General features: G+C 41.3%; 1 protein-coding gene across 1 annotated transcript in view; it reads right to left on the bottom strand.

Moving 5' to 3' along the window:
- The window catches only part of KIF13A (kinesin family member 13A), a 210870-nt gene that overhangs the window by 23220 nt on the left and 174467 nt on the right, over positions 1-13183 (bottom strand). Inside the window, exons 25-32 of the mRNA XM_045004519.1 lie at positions 12948-13080; positions 12705-12851; positions 11775-11813; positions 10093-10192; positions 9649-9775; positions 8140-8195; positions 6776-6900; positions 5134-5310 (exon numbers count right to left, since the gene is read on the bottom strand). Of these exons, the coding sequence (XP_044860454.1) occupies positions 5134-5310; positions 6776-6900; positions 8140-8195; positions 9649-9775; positions 10093-10192; positions 11775-11813; positions 12705-12851; positions 12948-13080 (904 nt within the window). The remainder of the gene's footprint in view (positions 1-5133; positions 5311-6775; positions 6901-8139; positions 8196-9648; positions 9776-10092; positions 10193-11774; positions 11814-12704; positions 12852-12947; positions 13081-13183) is intronic.

Below are 13183 nucleotides of genomic sequence, written 5' to 3'. Positions count from 1 at the left end.
GAAGAATGCGAGCCTCGTTCTGCGACAGGAGACAGGGAGTGATCGGTAGGGTCACCGGTGAGCACACCACCAGCTGAGACAGGTAAGGGTCCCATGTCTGTCTGGGCCAGGTGGGGGCAATCAGAATGTCCTTTCCTTTTTCCTTTTTTTTTTTTTTTTTTTTTTTAAATCATCTTCAACAGGCCCTTTCCCAAGAGAGGGAATGAAGGAAAGGCGTAAAGAAGGGAGGAGGAGAGCATCTACCCTGGAGTGTTGGCCGATCCCAACTCTGGAGCAGTACCGCACACATTTCTTGTTCTGGTAGGTAGCGAAGAAGTCTATCTTTGTCAACCCCCACTGCCGGAATATATTGTGTAGAATGGTTGGTTTACTTCCCATTAGCAGTAGAGCAGGAACTTGTGACTGAGACTGTCAGTTGTTGTGTTGTGCATTCCCGGTAGGTAGGCCACTGATAGGACAATGTGGGAGAGGCACCAATTCCATAGCTTCAGAGCTTCTGTGCATAAGGAATGAGACCTGGTATCTCCTTGCTGGTTTATGTAGTACCTAACAGGCCATGTTGTCCATCAAGACCTTTGTATGTGTGTCCTTGATCAGCAGGAGGAAGTGAGCACACAAATTTCAGACCACTCTGAGCTCTAGCAGATTGATGTGGAGACATGTCTCTGATGGGGACCATTTGCCATGAACAGTGTGACCACTGAGATGTGCTCCCCAGCCTATGAGGGATGCCTCGGTGGTCAGAAGAAGAGATGGGGAAGACTGAGCGAATGAGATCTCCATGCAAATGTTTATTGGGTCCTTCCACCAGTTTAAGGATTGTTTGACTACGGTCAGGAGCTTGTTTACATTGTCTTTGTTTGGTCTGTACACCGAAGCAAACCATGCTTGGAAGCACTTCATGTGTAGTCAACCATAACAATGACTGATGTGCCCGCAGCCATGTGTCCCAGAAGCTGAAGGCTGAAGGCTGTCTGGCTGAGATTTGAGGGCTGGACTGTATTGTCTCTATCACTGAAGAGAGATTGAGAAATCTGTGATGTGGTAGGAGCACCCTCGCTTGCACAGAGTCAAGGCTGGCTCCTATAAACTCTAGGTTTTGAACCGGTGTTAAGGTTGATTTTTGTTTGTTGATCTGTAGGCCCAGTGTTAGAAATCAGTCTTGTGTGGTCTGAGTGGACCTCTGTGAAGGACTGTGTTCTGAGAAGGCAATCATCCAGATAGGGAAAAATCTTAATAACCTGAGAACATAGATCGGCCACTACTAGCGAAAGGACCTTGGAGAATACCCTGGGGGGGGGGGGGGGCAATGAGAGGCTGAAAGGGAGTACTCTGTACTGGTAGTGGTCCTGGCCTAGTGTGAACCTGAGGTAATGCCTGTGTCTCAGTATGATAGAAATGGGAAAGTATGCATCTTGAAGGTCGAGGGCTAAGAACCAGTCTCCTTTTTCTAACATTGGGATAATCACTGACATACCTGTTGAGTGCTCTGAAGTCCACTATATGTCTCCAATCTCCCTTTTTCTTCGGTATCAGGAAGTAACGAGAATAGAAGCCTTTGCCCCTGAGATGTGTGGGTACGCTGAGATGATTCACCTCTTGGTGTAGTAGAATCTCATCAGAAGGGTCCTTGAAAAGGGATAGGGAAGGGTGTTTGGGAGCGGGAAGGGAGGAGAAGTGGATGACACATCCATTCTGGACAATTTCCAGCACCCGCTTGTCGGAGGTTATCCATTAACAGCTGCTGCGGAATGGGGAAAGGCAATCTCCAAAAGAAAGGGGTTCCTAACGTGCAACTGTAAGGAAAGCATTCTATCGGTACCTCGAACAACCCATCAAAAGTGTCGCTTTGAAATTTAGGGCTGAGACAAGGGTGGTGGTGGCCCCGATTGTTTGAACGTAGAGAATTTTGATTTATTTCTCTGTGGCTCATACAATCTCTGAAACAAGTATTGAAGAACATACTATGATGATCTCAGCTTGAACTGTGGTTGAGGACTGTTTCTTTTGTAGGCTGGCATGTATATCCTCCAGGGAACTCAGAGTTGCTCAAGAATCCTTTAATGTGTGGAGGGATGCATCTATCTTCTCAGTGAATAGCTTTGTTCCCTCGAAGGGGAGGTCCTCCTTAGGGAAGCTGGGCAAATGGAGTCAAGAGGTCCTCCTAATAATCGCTGCCGGGGAGATTGATTGCGTTGCAATGTTGGTCACATCCAACACGCACTGCAGAGACATTTTCGCCACTAGTTGGCCTTCGTTAATGATAGCCATGAATTGGTCTTTGTACACACCCAGAAGCTGGTCAATAAAGGAGAAAAATAGGTTTTTCTGCCAAACAGATCCTAGCACGTCCCATCTCAGTCATACAGCATAGATTTAAACTGGTATTGGCAACCCCTCAAATTGATCGCGACCACTATGATAGAATTTGGAGGCGGATGGGTGAATAAAAATCGTGCGCCTTTGCTGGCACATAGTACTTTTTGTCTGGCTGCTTGCATGTTGGCAGGATGGAGGCTGGGGTCTTCCATATCACCCTAGCAGGGTCTAGGAGTGCCTTAGGGAGGGCTACCCTGGCAGAGGTGGAAGAACGTCCACCAGTTTATGATGAGGTTCGAACACCATGAAGTTGCACTTGTAGGGCCTCAGTCACTCTTTCAGTTAGGTCCTGGAATGACCGAAAGTCATCTGCCAGAGATGGGGGGGGGGGAGGAGAAGGGGAGGGGAACCCACCTCCTCGTCAGGTGAGGATAATGAGAGGTGGGCTTGAGGAGCCTCTTCCTTTTCCACCTCCACTTCCTGTTCTTCCTCCAAGAATTCAGGAGGGTCTGGTGCCCTTGATGTCACTGCTGAAGGAGGACGTCTCTCTACCTGCTGGTAAATCATGCTAGGAGCCTGTGAGGCTTGTTATCTCTGGGCCTGCCGGGGTCCCAGTATGGCCATTGTGGGTAGGGAGCTGGCGGCTGTAACCACGGTTGCCCACACCAAGGAGGTTGAGGGCCGGGGTGGCACCTCTGGTACCCTTGGTGGGACTGGGGTCTATGGTGGGTAGGATGATTGGCGAGAACCCAGTTCCTCTGGCTCACTATCTGAGTCTGAATGGAAAAGAGGCATTGCGAGGTGTGGAGATGCCATTGTGTCCACTGCTCCTGGTTAGCTCAGTGCCAGGGCCCCAGTATTGAGAAGAGGTGAGTCTGGTGCATCACATACCCACAGTAGGGTGACCAGAGACCAAGTGTGAAAAATTGGGACAGAGGGTGGAGGGGTAATAGGAGCCTATATAAGAGAAAGCCCCAAATTTCGGGACTGAACCTATAAAACTGGGACATCTGGTCACCCTAACCAAGAGGTCTGATGCGCACCTGTATTCCACAGGTGCAGATGGTACTGGTATCAGTGCCGAAGGCTGCCGGTGCTGAGGAGCTTACGCTGAGGGAGTTGGTGATGTGGACCTGGTTGTATGGTCCATCAGTGGTTGTATGGTCCATCAGTGCCACGCGCACCAGGATCAGTGCTGGTAACCTCATTGATGTAGCCTTCCCTGGGGCGGATCATCTATGTTTATCACCAGATACCTCGGTACTGGTATCTCTCTGCCTGTGCCCATCGGGTCTTTGGGCGTTCCGACTGCCTCTGTCGGCTCAGTACTGTCCATGCCCTGGGTACTGACTGTAAGTGGCTTCATGCCATCGGTACAGAAGATACTGATAGAGCCAGAGAACGTTTCTAGTTTGATTTGGGCTCACTACGGTGACTCACAGATGTCTTCTTACCAGTCCTTAGTGAGTAGCTCATTTCCTTAGAATCACCTGCCCTCAACATAGAAGACTGCAGTGATATCTCACTCTGGGACTCCGGAAATTGAAGGACCAACTCCATCAGCAGGAGTTTTAACCTTAACTCTCAGTCCTTCTGTAGCAGGGTGGTCACCTGCTCCTGCCCAGAGGGGTAAAAAGCAGCCTTGGGGAGGGCTGTGGCTGGGGAAAGGCTGACTGGGGAAGCAGTCTAAGCTGTGGCCATGCCCCAATCAGGGCCCAGCTGGCCCTTATAAGAGGGCAGTGGGCCAGGAGCTATTCAGAGTCTTTCTCTGTCTCTAGAGGGAGAAGGGCCTAGCTGCTGAGAAGCTGAACCAAGTACCTAAAGTGGAGCAGGGCTGGGGAAAGGCCAGATGAGCTGGGGAGCTCCAGCCTGGAAAATTCCCAGGCTGCAGGCCTTGTTAAGGGCCGAAAAGGTACTGGGGTTGCAATGGGGCAGCCCAAGGGTAGGCAGAGGCAGCAGGTCCAAACCTTCCTTGCCAATGATGAGTGGCAATTATACTGCAGTCTGCCCCAGTGAGCGTGGGCTATATAGTGACTGGCAGTAGCCAAAGACTGAGGCGAGGTGGGGATAGGAGGTTGGGGGTTCCCTGGGGAGGGGAGACCCAGAGAGACCACAGGGTTCTGCAGGGGCAGAACCCCGGCAGAAGGGGCACTGGGGGCTGGGAGGGACATGGGGCCAGCAGCAAGGTGAGACACCGGCCTGCAGAAGGCGCTCCTGGGTCCAAAGGCTGGAGAGCTAATTCCCTGGATGACCAGCAGGAGGCGCAGCAGGGTGAGTTGCTGCGCCTAGCTACACCTTCCCTAGACCTGGGTTTTAGCTGCTGGCACCAACCACACTTTTGTGGATTGTGCTTCTCCCCGAGGCAGCGAATAAATGCCTGAGCAAGCTGGCTAGCCTTGTGGCAGGCAGGGAGCCATGCATGCACAGGCAGGACAGACTGCTACTGAAATTCTCCGACCAACAGCGTGGGGGTGTACACACCCCTACAATGGAGCATCCATAAGGACACTACTCCAAGAAGTATAATTTTGACTCCTAACAGTTAATTTATATAGCAACCATAATTTTCATACTGTAGGTTGTCAACAAAAATATTATCTTGTTCCATGCTCTATGTGGAACCTAGATCAACAATGAGTCCTTTCACCACTAACTGAAATCTTCTCATTTAAGAGACCATTTTAGATAAATGAGGCTTAGGAGCCAAGAAAAATAAGCCAATTGCAAAATGGAATAATACTAGGGCAAGAACAAGACAGCAATGAAATTAAAAGCTATATAAGCAGATGGGAACATACAAATAAAACCCATTACCTGCTTGTTGTAAATATTGGCTGCAATCCTTTTACGCAGTACTAATTCCATAGCAGCAGGATGACTAAGTTGCACAGTGATCTTCACTATTAAGTAAATCCTCTCATTTTGTGGTGTTACCCTGTTCAAATGCACTGAATCATGGACAGAAGAATCCCAAGCAGCAGTGGCTGAAACCTAAGTGGACAAATTGGGTAGTGGAGTAAAAGGAGAAAAAGAAAATGAATGTCAATTACTTCAATTTAAAATTTACCAGAATTTAGCAAGAAATAGTAACACCATTAATGAAAGAAAAACAGCTGTAGTGGGCACTTTAGGAGCAGTAGTGTCATGGGTGTGTCAGGATCTGAAAGGCCACATTGGAGCATGTGATCCTGGTGCAGTGCAGAGCCCATGTGTACCGGGGATCTATACACAGTTGCAAGCAGAAGGTTAAAGTGAAGGGAGGGACCACAGGATTCGCTACATGAATCCTCTGGTTGTCCCTTACTTGGGACTTGATCCAAAGCTCACTGAACTCAACTGGCATTAGGAGTGGCCATAGCAGAGGGGCACACAAAGGCCTCTGCATCTTCCACCCTGTGAAAGATCTTTTCCTTTTCCTTCCGCAGGCATCCCCACTACAACCCAGCCAAGTTATTCATCCTGGGAGCTGGTCTCAGGATATATGCCTAAATGAGATAGCATGGAAGGTGGAACAAGTGAAAAATCAAGTACAACTCCAGATTTAATCTACAATTATAGAGCACCTTTCACTTTGAATGGTCCCAAACCTTTTACAAACAAACAAGACCCACAACAGGAAAAATAATCTATTTATTCCTTTAGAAATTAAGGCCTTATCTAGTTTGGAAGACATTGTAGTGACTAGAGAATAAGTGAAATTATGACAAGAGCCAAGAGGGTGCAAATTGAGAAACGCAGAGAGGAAAGCATTTTTAGACAGTTAAAAAGTCTTTTCCAAAAAGATTCAACATCCCCCACTTCTCTAAGTTAAGCAATGAGAGCTAAAAAATTACATTCTCTAAAATCCCAAAGAAATCTTCTACAAAATCCAGGATGCACTAGACGTTCATGGTATTTCTAGGATAAAAAGCAGAAAGAGACCTAAAAATAACCTTATCAACAACTTTCATATCTTCTGTTCATGAGATAAAAACCCTGTATTTTTTAAATGCTTTAGAGGTCACCTGTAAACTGAAAAAAATCGAATATGGATCACTTCGTCCACCACTGAAATATAGCTAATTCCGGGGAGGATATGGCAGCTGTTTGACATCGCACATCAATATAGCACAGGAAACAGGGAATATCCCATCCAAATGAAACTGCATAAAAGAACTTGGGGCTAAAGAATGTAATTACCAGAAACTGAATTTGTTAGCAACTCTACTCCGACGAAAAGCGCAATAGAACGCATGACTATAGTTTTATAAATATGGATAGTAACTGCATGGTCTGAAGACTGAAAGAATGACCCTGCCACCAAAAATATTAACATTAACAATAAATTAATAAACATTTATAATTAATTTGATACTTAACTAGTCATAAGAATTAAACACATAATAAAAACACAAAGCAGAAAGCAAGCATGAATGTAAGTCGCAATTGCCAGGAAGGAGGCTTATTAGTAATTTACCTCATCATCACTGTGTTTTATGATTGGCAGATAAAAGAACTGACTCCCATGCTCCTTTGGCAGTATTGAGTTAACTCCTGATGCATGGGGACCTACAAGCTGTTCATTGGCACTGAGGTCATCAGCTAATGAAATCAACACACAAAGAACACAAATGAAAAAGTTAGGTCTACATCAAAGGATATAAATTAATAGAAGTTTGAATTGTTATAAAGGCCTGAATTGTTACAAAGGCCTATCAGGTGATTTTGTACCTCTTTCATACTGTATTAAGTGTTGGCTAATCATAACTAATACACCAAATTGTGGGGAAGCTTGCAATATACACAAAAGGGGCCAGGGAAAACTAGGTTGAGACCATAACATTCATTCTCACTTGTGACCCAAACAAAATTTTAGACTAGATTTTTAGAGGCTCATGAATTAATATATTATGCCAGGCAGGGTCTGAATTTTTTTTTTTTATCTATCCATTCATCGTAACCAGCTAGCTTCTCATATAACATCCATCGCTGAGATATCAAGGCATCTTTAGGAGACTAGTATACTAGGGTATCTGGACATTTGATTTTACACACGGGACTACATTAGGGTCATAGTCAAGCAAGTTTTGTAATATTACACTGAATCAGTTAGTTCTTCCTAAACATCTTGTTTTGTCTCCTACCTGCTAACTTCCCAAAACCCTCAGATATAAACCAAATTTCAGCTAAGAGATGCCATCTCTTTCAAGAACAAACACTAAGAAGTAATTTTAGTAGTCCTTTAGTAGTAGAACTCGGTGACTTCCCTGGGAGAAGTTTCAAATACTCTGTATTAGGCATAAAACTCTTTAATTATGCTACTAACTTGCAGTTTAAATAATAAATAGTTACTTTTGAACCACAAGGAGAGCAAAAACAACAACATAACTTCTCAATAGCACATGGACAATTTTCTATCAGTGCTTTAAAGAAATATGTTCTTGCAGATAGAACTGAAGCACCTTTTGAAACTTGCACTAGATTTACCTATCTGCTGTCGATCTTAAGTTTAAACCCTGCTTCTTTTGGGGGCACTATAATGCACCAAATTTCCTCAAGTATCTTTTAGGAAAATCTCCTTCAGGTCTCTTACAATCCCTTGTTATTTGGTCCCAGTTGTAAAGTTATTCTCTGCTTACTTGCACCAATCTGTGAAATCAGAAAAAAAGGATTTTTCCTTCTAAAAGCTGTACAACATAGTGGAATCAGAGGCATAACTCAAGTTTTTATTTTCCTTGCCTTTCAGGGACACTCCTTTATTTACCAGTTTATTGAGCTGAATTCAATTATTTCAGTAAAAACAGCATTAAAGAAATTTCCTAACCTGCAGGTACAACTTACCATTCAAATCAAGGAAAAGGACAGGTATGTGTGTTTCCATTCCTGAAGGTGGGGTCCTGAAAGTAAGAACAAACTGCTGTCAATATGGTAAAATAAATATATAAGCTAACCCGCACAGGCAGCTATCCATGCAGTATTTATATACAATGCATCCAATGATTAAAACCTTCAGACATTTTGGTGGAGAATTTAACTGCATTGAAAAAAATTAGGATACTCAAAGTTATAGTACCCATAGATCTAGTAATTCACCCACCTATTATAGACATTGTATTCCTATATATATGACTACATGTATAGCTTAAATAAAAACATTCACCATGGTGATGTGGCACATTTCAACAGTTATGGGAACTTCATCTTTAAATGACTTGTTCTGTGCATACACATTTTCAGCCATGTTGTTGAATAGTTTTTTCCCCACATAGAATTAACTCATCCTTTTTTCTTTTTTTTTAAGAGAGGTCAAATCATAGTACATTAAAATAAAACACTATTTGTTTATTTCAATTGTCTCATACACATAGGTGAACAGACTTTCAAGTAAGTGTGTGTGTAACTAATCAGTGAAATTAAATGCCATAGCATTTATATCAATGTGTACATTTTTGGCTAAATGGTACACAATATCTAATTTGAGAAGGAAAAGTCACAGGAACCTAGAAATCAGAGATAGGAAAAAAAATCTACTAGATCATCTAATCCAGCCTTCTGCTAACAAAGGGCTGCCTATCTGGCATTGTACACTACTTTCAGTCAAATAGAACAATTATTCTTAGCCAAGTTTTTCCCAACTTAAGAAGTGTGGACTACATATAAGCCAGGTTTGATTTTGGTTTGGATTTTTTCTCCTTAAAGCCAGTTTTAATTATCTGAGTACAAATAAAAGCCTCTGAAACTTGTGTGTGTGTTTGAGTGTGGAACAAAACCTTTTTAAATTGGTCCAAACATTTAAAAAAGGCAAAGTAGAATTTTATTAAGTTTTCTATAATTTGTCTTTGAGGCAACGAAATGAACATATGAAAGATTTCAACCTACGGGTAGTATTCAGAATTATAACCACCTGAAAACAAGTGCTTAAATTTAACGTTACTGCTCAAATTGTAGCAACAGGATTGTTACCTCAGAGTTTCTGTATAACAAGTTAGCTAGGCAACTTTTCCTTCAGATTCTGAATATACTGTGCATTCTACAAGTTAGCTCAATTACATTTTGCCAAACAGTTCTTTGCTCTTGGAGGAGGAAGTTCAGATGCAGTTCCTTTTGTATCCAATGCAAAGCATCAAACAGGAAATTTATTGAGGAATAGTTTATATTCATATTAGGATATTACAGACTCTGGGCCTGATTCACCACTGTTCTTCCAGCTTCACACCAATTAATGCTAGTGTAACACTGGAATACAACAGTGGTGAATCAGACCCTCAAATTTCACCACTTAATTTTCTATGCACACATACAAAAAAAAGATGTTGGGGTTTTGTATTCTTGAGCTCTATTCACACATACCAATCTGCAGGAGCACCTGGGATGCCACTGCCTGGGGCTGGGACAAGCACTGCATTCCTCTCTTCTGTTAGTCCCATCCACTGTTCTAGTAGCCGTGCTTCCCGTTCTATTTCATCCTCCGTTTTCTCTACAGTGAAAGAGACAATATATTAGATGTATGATTTTAAACTGCATTTGTAGTTCACATTTCCCTATAACTAAATTACAGCTTATCACTAGATTATAAATCACACTATGCAGACTTGTGACACTGAAATCTGAACTACTGTATAAATTTCAACTTTACTAGAAAAAGTTCCTCTATAAGTTAATATAACTTTTTTTTTTAAACTTTTTTATTCTAAACAACGTGCTAAGCACAATTCTAAGTTTCACATCAAGTGAAATTATGTTTGGAAAGAGGGACAAAGTACAAAGAGAATTTAAGCTTCAAGTGATACAAACCTTGCTTATTGCTGATTTTTTTAATCTGTTCATCTAAGTACTCCCTGCGTTTTATGAGTGCATCAGACCACCTTTCTCGCACACAGTTTAAATCTTCTTCCTAACGTGGGGAAAGAAAATATTTTCCTGAACATATCATATTGATCTTTACAAAGGACATACAACTGTATGTGATAATTTGTGATCAGAAATGCTATTGGAAATTTTTGCATGATTAATATGCAGGAAGCTTTCATTTATATCATGCACACTGATTAAGCAGTACACCATCCAGGAATTAAAGGTCAGTATCTTTCAAGCTACAAATTACAAAAGGAAAAGCATGAAAAGTTGAAACTATACTAGATGCTGTATAATTTTTATGCTGTCAACATTTCTAAGATGTTCATATACAGAATTTGTGATTTACAGGTAAGTATTAAGACCAGGGAAGTGGCATCCAAACTGTTTAATGCAGTGGAATGGGGAAAATAGGTATTATACATTGGCCAGGTGTTTTCCTGAAGACTGCAGACAGGTCAGTATACCCTTAAACCTGCATAAAATTCTGTTACTAGCTGCCATCAGTGCAATAAAAAAATTCCCCATGCAAAGAGAATCTATCATGCAATCATGCTTTATGACGTCACAGGAATACACCTCTACCTCGATATAACACGACCCAATATAACACAAATTCAGATATAACGCAGTAAAGCAGTGCTCTGGGATGGCGGGGCTGCGCACTCTGGTGGATCAAAGCAAGTTCGATATGCAGTTTCACCTATAACACGATAAGATTTTTTGGCTCCCGAAGAGTTATATTGGGGTAGAGGTGTACTTGGACTATTCTTCTCTGTGATTCAAGGTGTCAGGAAGCGCACAAACAGCCCGCAGGAAGTTAGTACCTAAACTGACATTTTGAAGACTATTAAAGAACATACTATGCTATATTAAGGGATGTCAACACCTATGCCTGAATAAGGTTTTGCTTCTTCCAAGCACCAAAATCAAATATAAGTCTTACAACTAGGAAGATATCAGGAATATTATTTCCATTTTTAGCCTTTAGTCTTATTCTTTTTAAATGCTACGTTTGGTGATGCATATTTTTAGCTTTCCAAATTTTAACATCTCTAAAGCTACTCAGAATACAAAATGCAGACTAACATTTTTATTTTTTTAGATAAGCTAAAACTAAACTTCGATAGCCTAAAAAACAAAATTTCTCATTAAAATATTTAATTTCACAGCACTTCCACTCTGCCTCTCTATTAGCATTTTCAAACAGTAATACATTTTCTAAAGACAAGGAGTTTGCTTTTTAAAGAACAACCTATTATGTAAATTCTGGATAGTAAATGTTAATGAAGGTTGCATGTTTTTATTGTAAGAAACTGTATTTGCATTCTAATATTAAAGTTGCTAAGCTTTATTTATTTTTTTAAAGTAACAGGAAGTTAGAAGATCTGATTGTTGGAAATACTATAGAAAGAAGTGAAGTGTAAGATTATAAAGTAAATTATAATATAATATATACTGAAATGGCAATGTTTTTATAGCCCAGGCAGTCTTTTTAATGCAGAGAATGTATTTTTAAAGCTGCTTTTGCTTGCTCCAATACTCTTATCCACTTTAAAGTTGCTGGCTATTAGCATTAGCTGTGCCCCATGCCACAGGATATACAGCAACAGCAGCAATACCTGATAACTATCCATATCACCATCATCAACATCATCTCTCTGGTAGGAGAAAATAAATTTTGTAAAACACAAAGAACATGCATTTTTCTTGACAAAACAGCACATCGAAAAAAACACATACCAATAAAACCCCAAACATTTCCATCACACACAAACTGGTACAAAGGCAAAGCATTTATACAGTTTAATCACCAGAGTCATACAATTAGTTGATTTCATCACGTTTTTGTTTGGTTATATGATAGTGGTTAATAAATAAAAGTACTGGTCTCAATTTTCTTACTTGATCTTAGTATCTCACCTGTGATATGAGTATTGTTGTTAGTGTATATTTAATTTTTTTTTTCAAATATTTTTGGCTTCTTATACATACTGCACAAGTTTTTAAACAGACAATGAGCTGTCAAATTTCTAAAGAGAACAGGTAACACCAGACAGTAGGCAGGAATTAAGGAATCAGATCAACATTATTATGGTAGAGGTAGGAGCCCCTGAAAATAATGGATTGTACAAAATATTGACAAGCCCTTAGATCTAACATTATGACTGAGCACTTCTATTACATATGCAAATGTAAACAGGCAAGGGAAAGTTAGGTGGTTCTATAGTGAACTGATAGGTACATTAAATGTTTGTATATACACACATAGGTAATGTATATTTCTGTGCCCAAATCTGCTCTCGATGACATTAGTAGGTGTTCTGCACTGGCTTCAACAGGAACAAACTTGGGCCTATAAGCAGATATCACACACATATATATCTGGCATCTGTTAAAGTGAGCAAAAGTAACAGAATATTATGTATGGATGTGATTATATTAAAATACTCGGGCCTCCATTTTGATTTTATAACTTGAACTATTTTAAGGAGGTTCTAAAACTGCAAAGCAAATAATAATTAACTCGGTGCATTAACCAGTTGCCCTACCTGGTAGCTGTCCAACCCCCTCTGTAGTTTGGTTGATCTGGCAGTCACACAGCCTATAGAGACAGAAAGAATGGCTTCCACCATGAGGGGAAGTGTTCCCGAATGCTGTACAGGCTTCACTGTCACTTGAACTCTTCGAGAATGACCCTGAACAAGTAACCAGAAGAATGAGAGAGAAATTAAGAACAGCATTTTAAGAATACTCTTAAAGCAGGTTAACAGGGCAGGAAAAGGACTCAGTACCTGCCTAAGTTGGAATATCCCACCAGTGTTTACATCCTTTGCCTGATGGAGTTCAACTGCTGTATATTCCCCCATCTCATTTAGTTCTTGTATGGAAATCCACATTTCTATTCTGCGAGTTACTTCACTCCACCTAGAGAGAGACACCCCAAACAAGCAACATTTGTAATTCAGATCAGTAAGAGTACGAAGTTTCTCTAACACTGCAAGTATCTTACCCTAATCTCTTTAGAAAG

Source organism: Mauremys mutica, chromosome 2 (genome assembly GCF_020497125.1).
Source record: "Mauremys mutica isolate MM-2020 ecotype Southern chromosome 2, ASM2049712v1, whole genome shotgun sequence".
Classification (NCBI taxonomy): Eukaryota; Metazoa; Chordata; order Testudines; family Geoemydidae; genus Mauremys; species Mauremys mutica.
The sequence above is the reverse complement of the archived record's forward strand: the minus strand, read 5'-3'. Positions and strand labels throughout refer to the sequence as shown.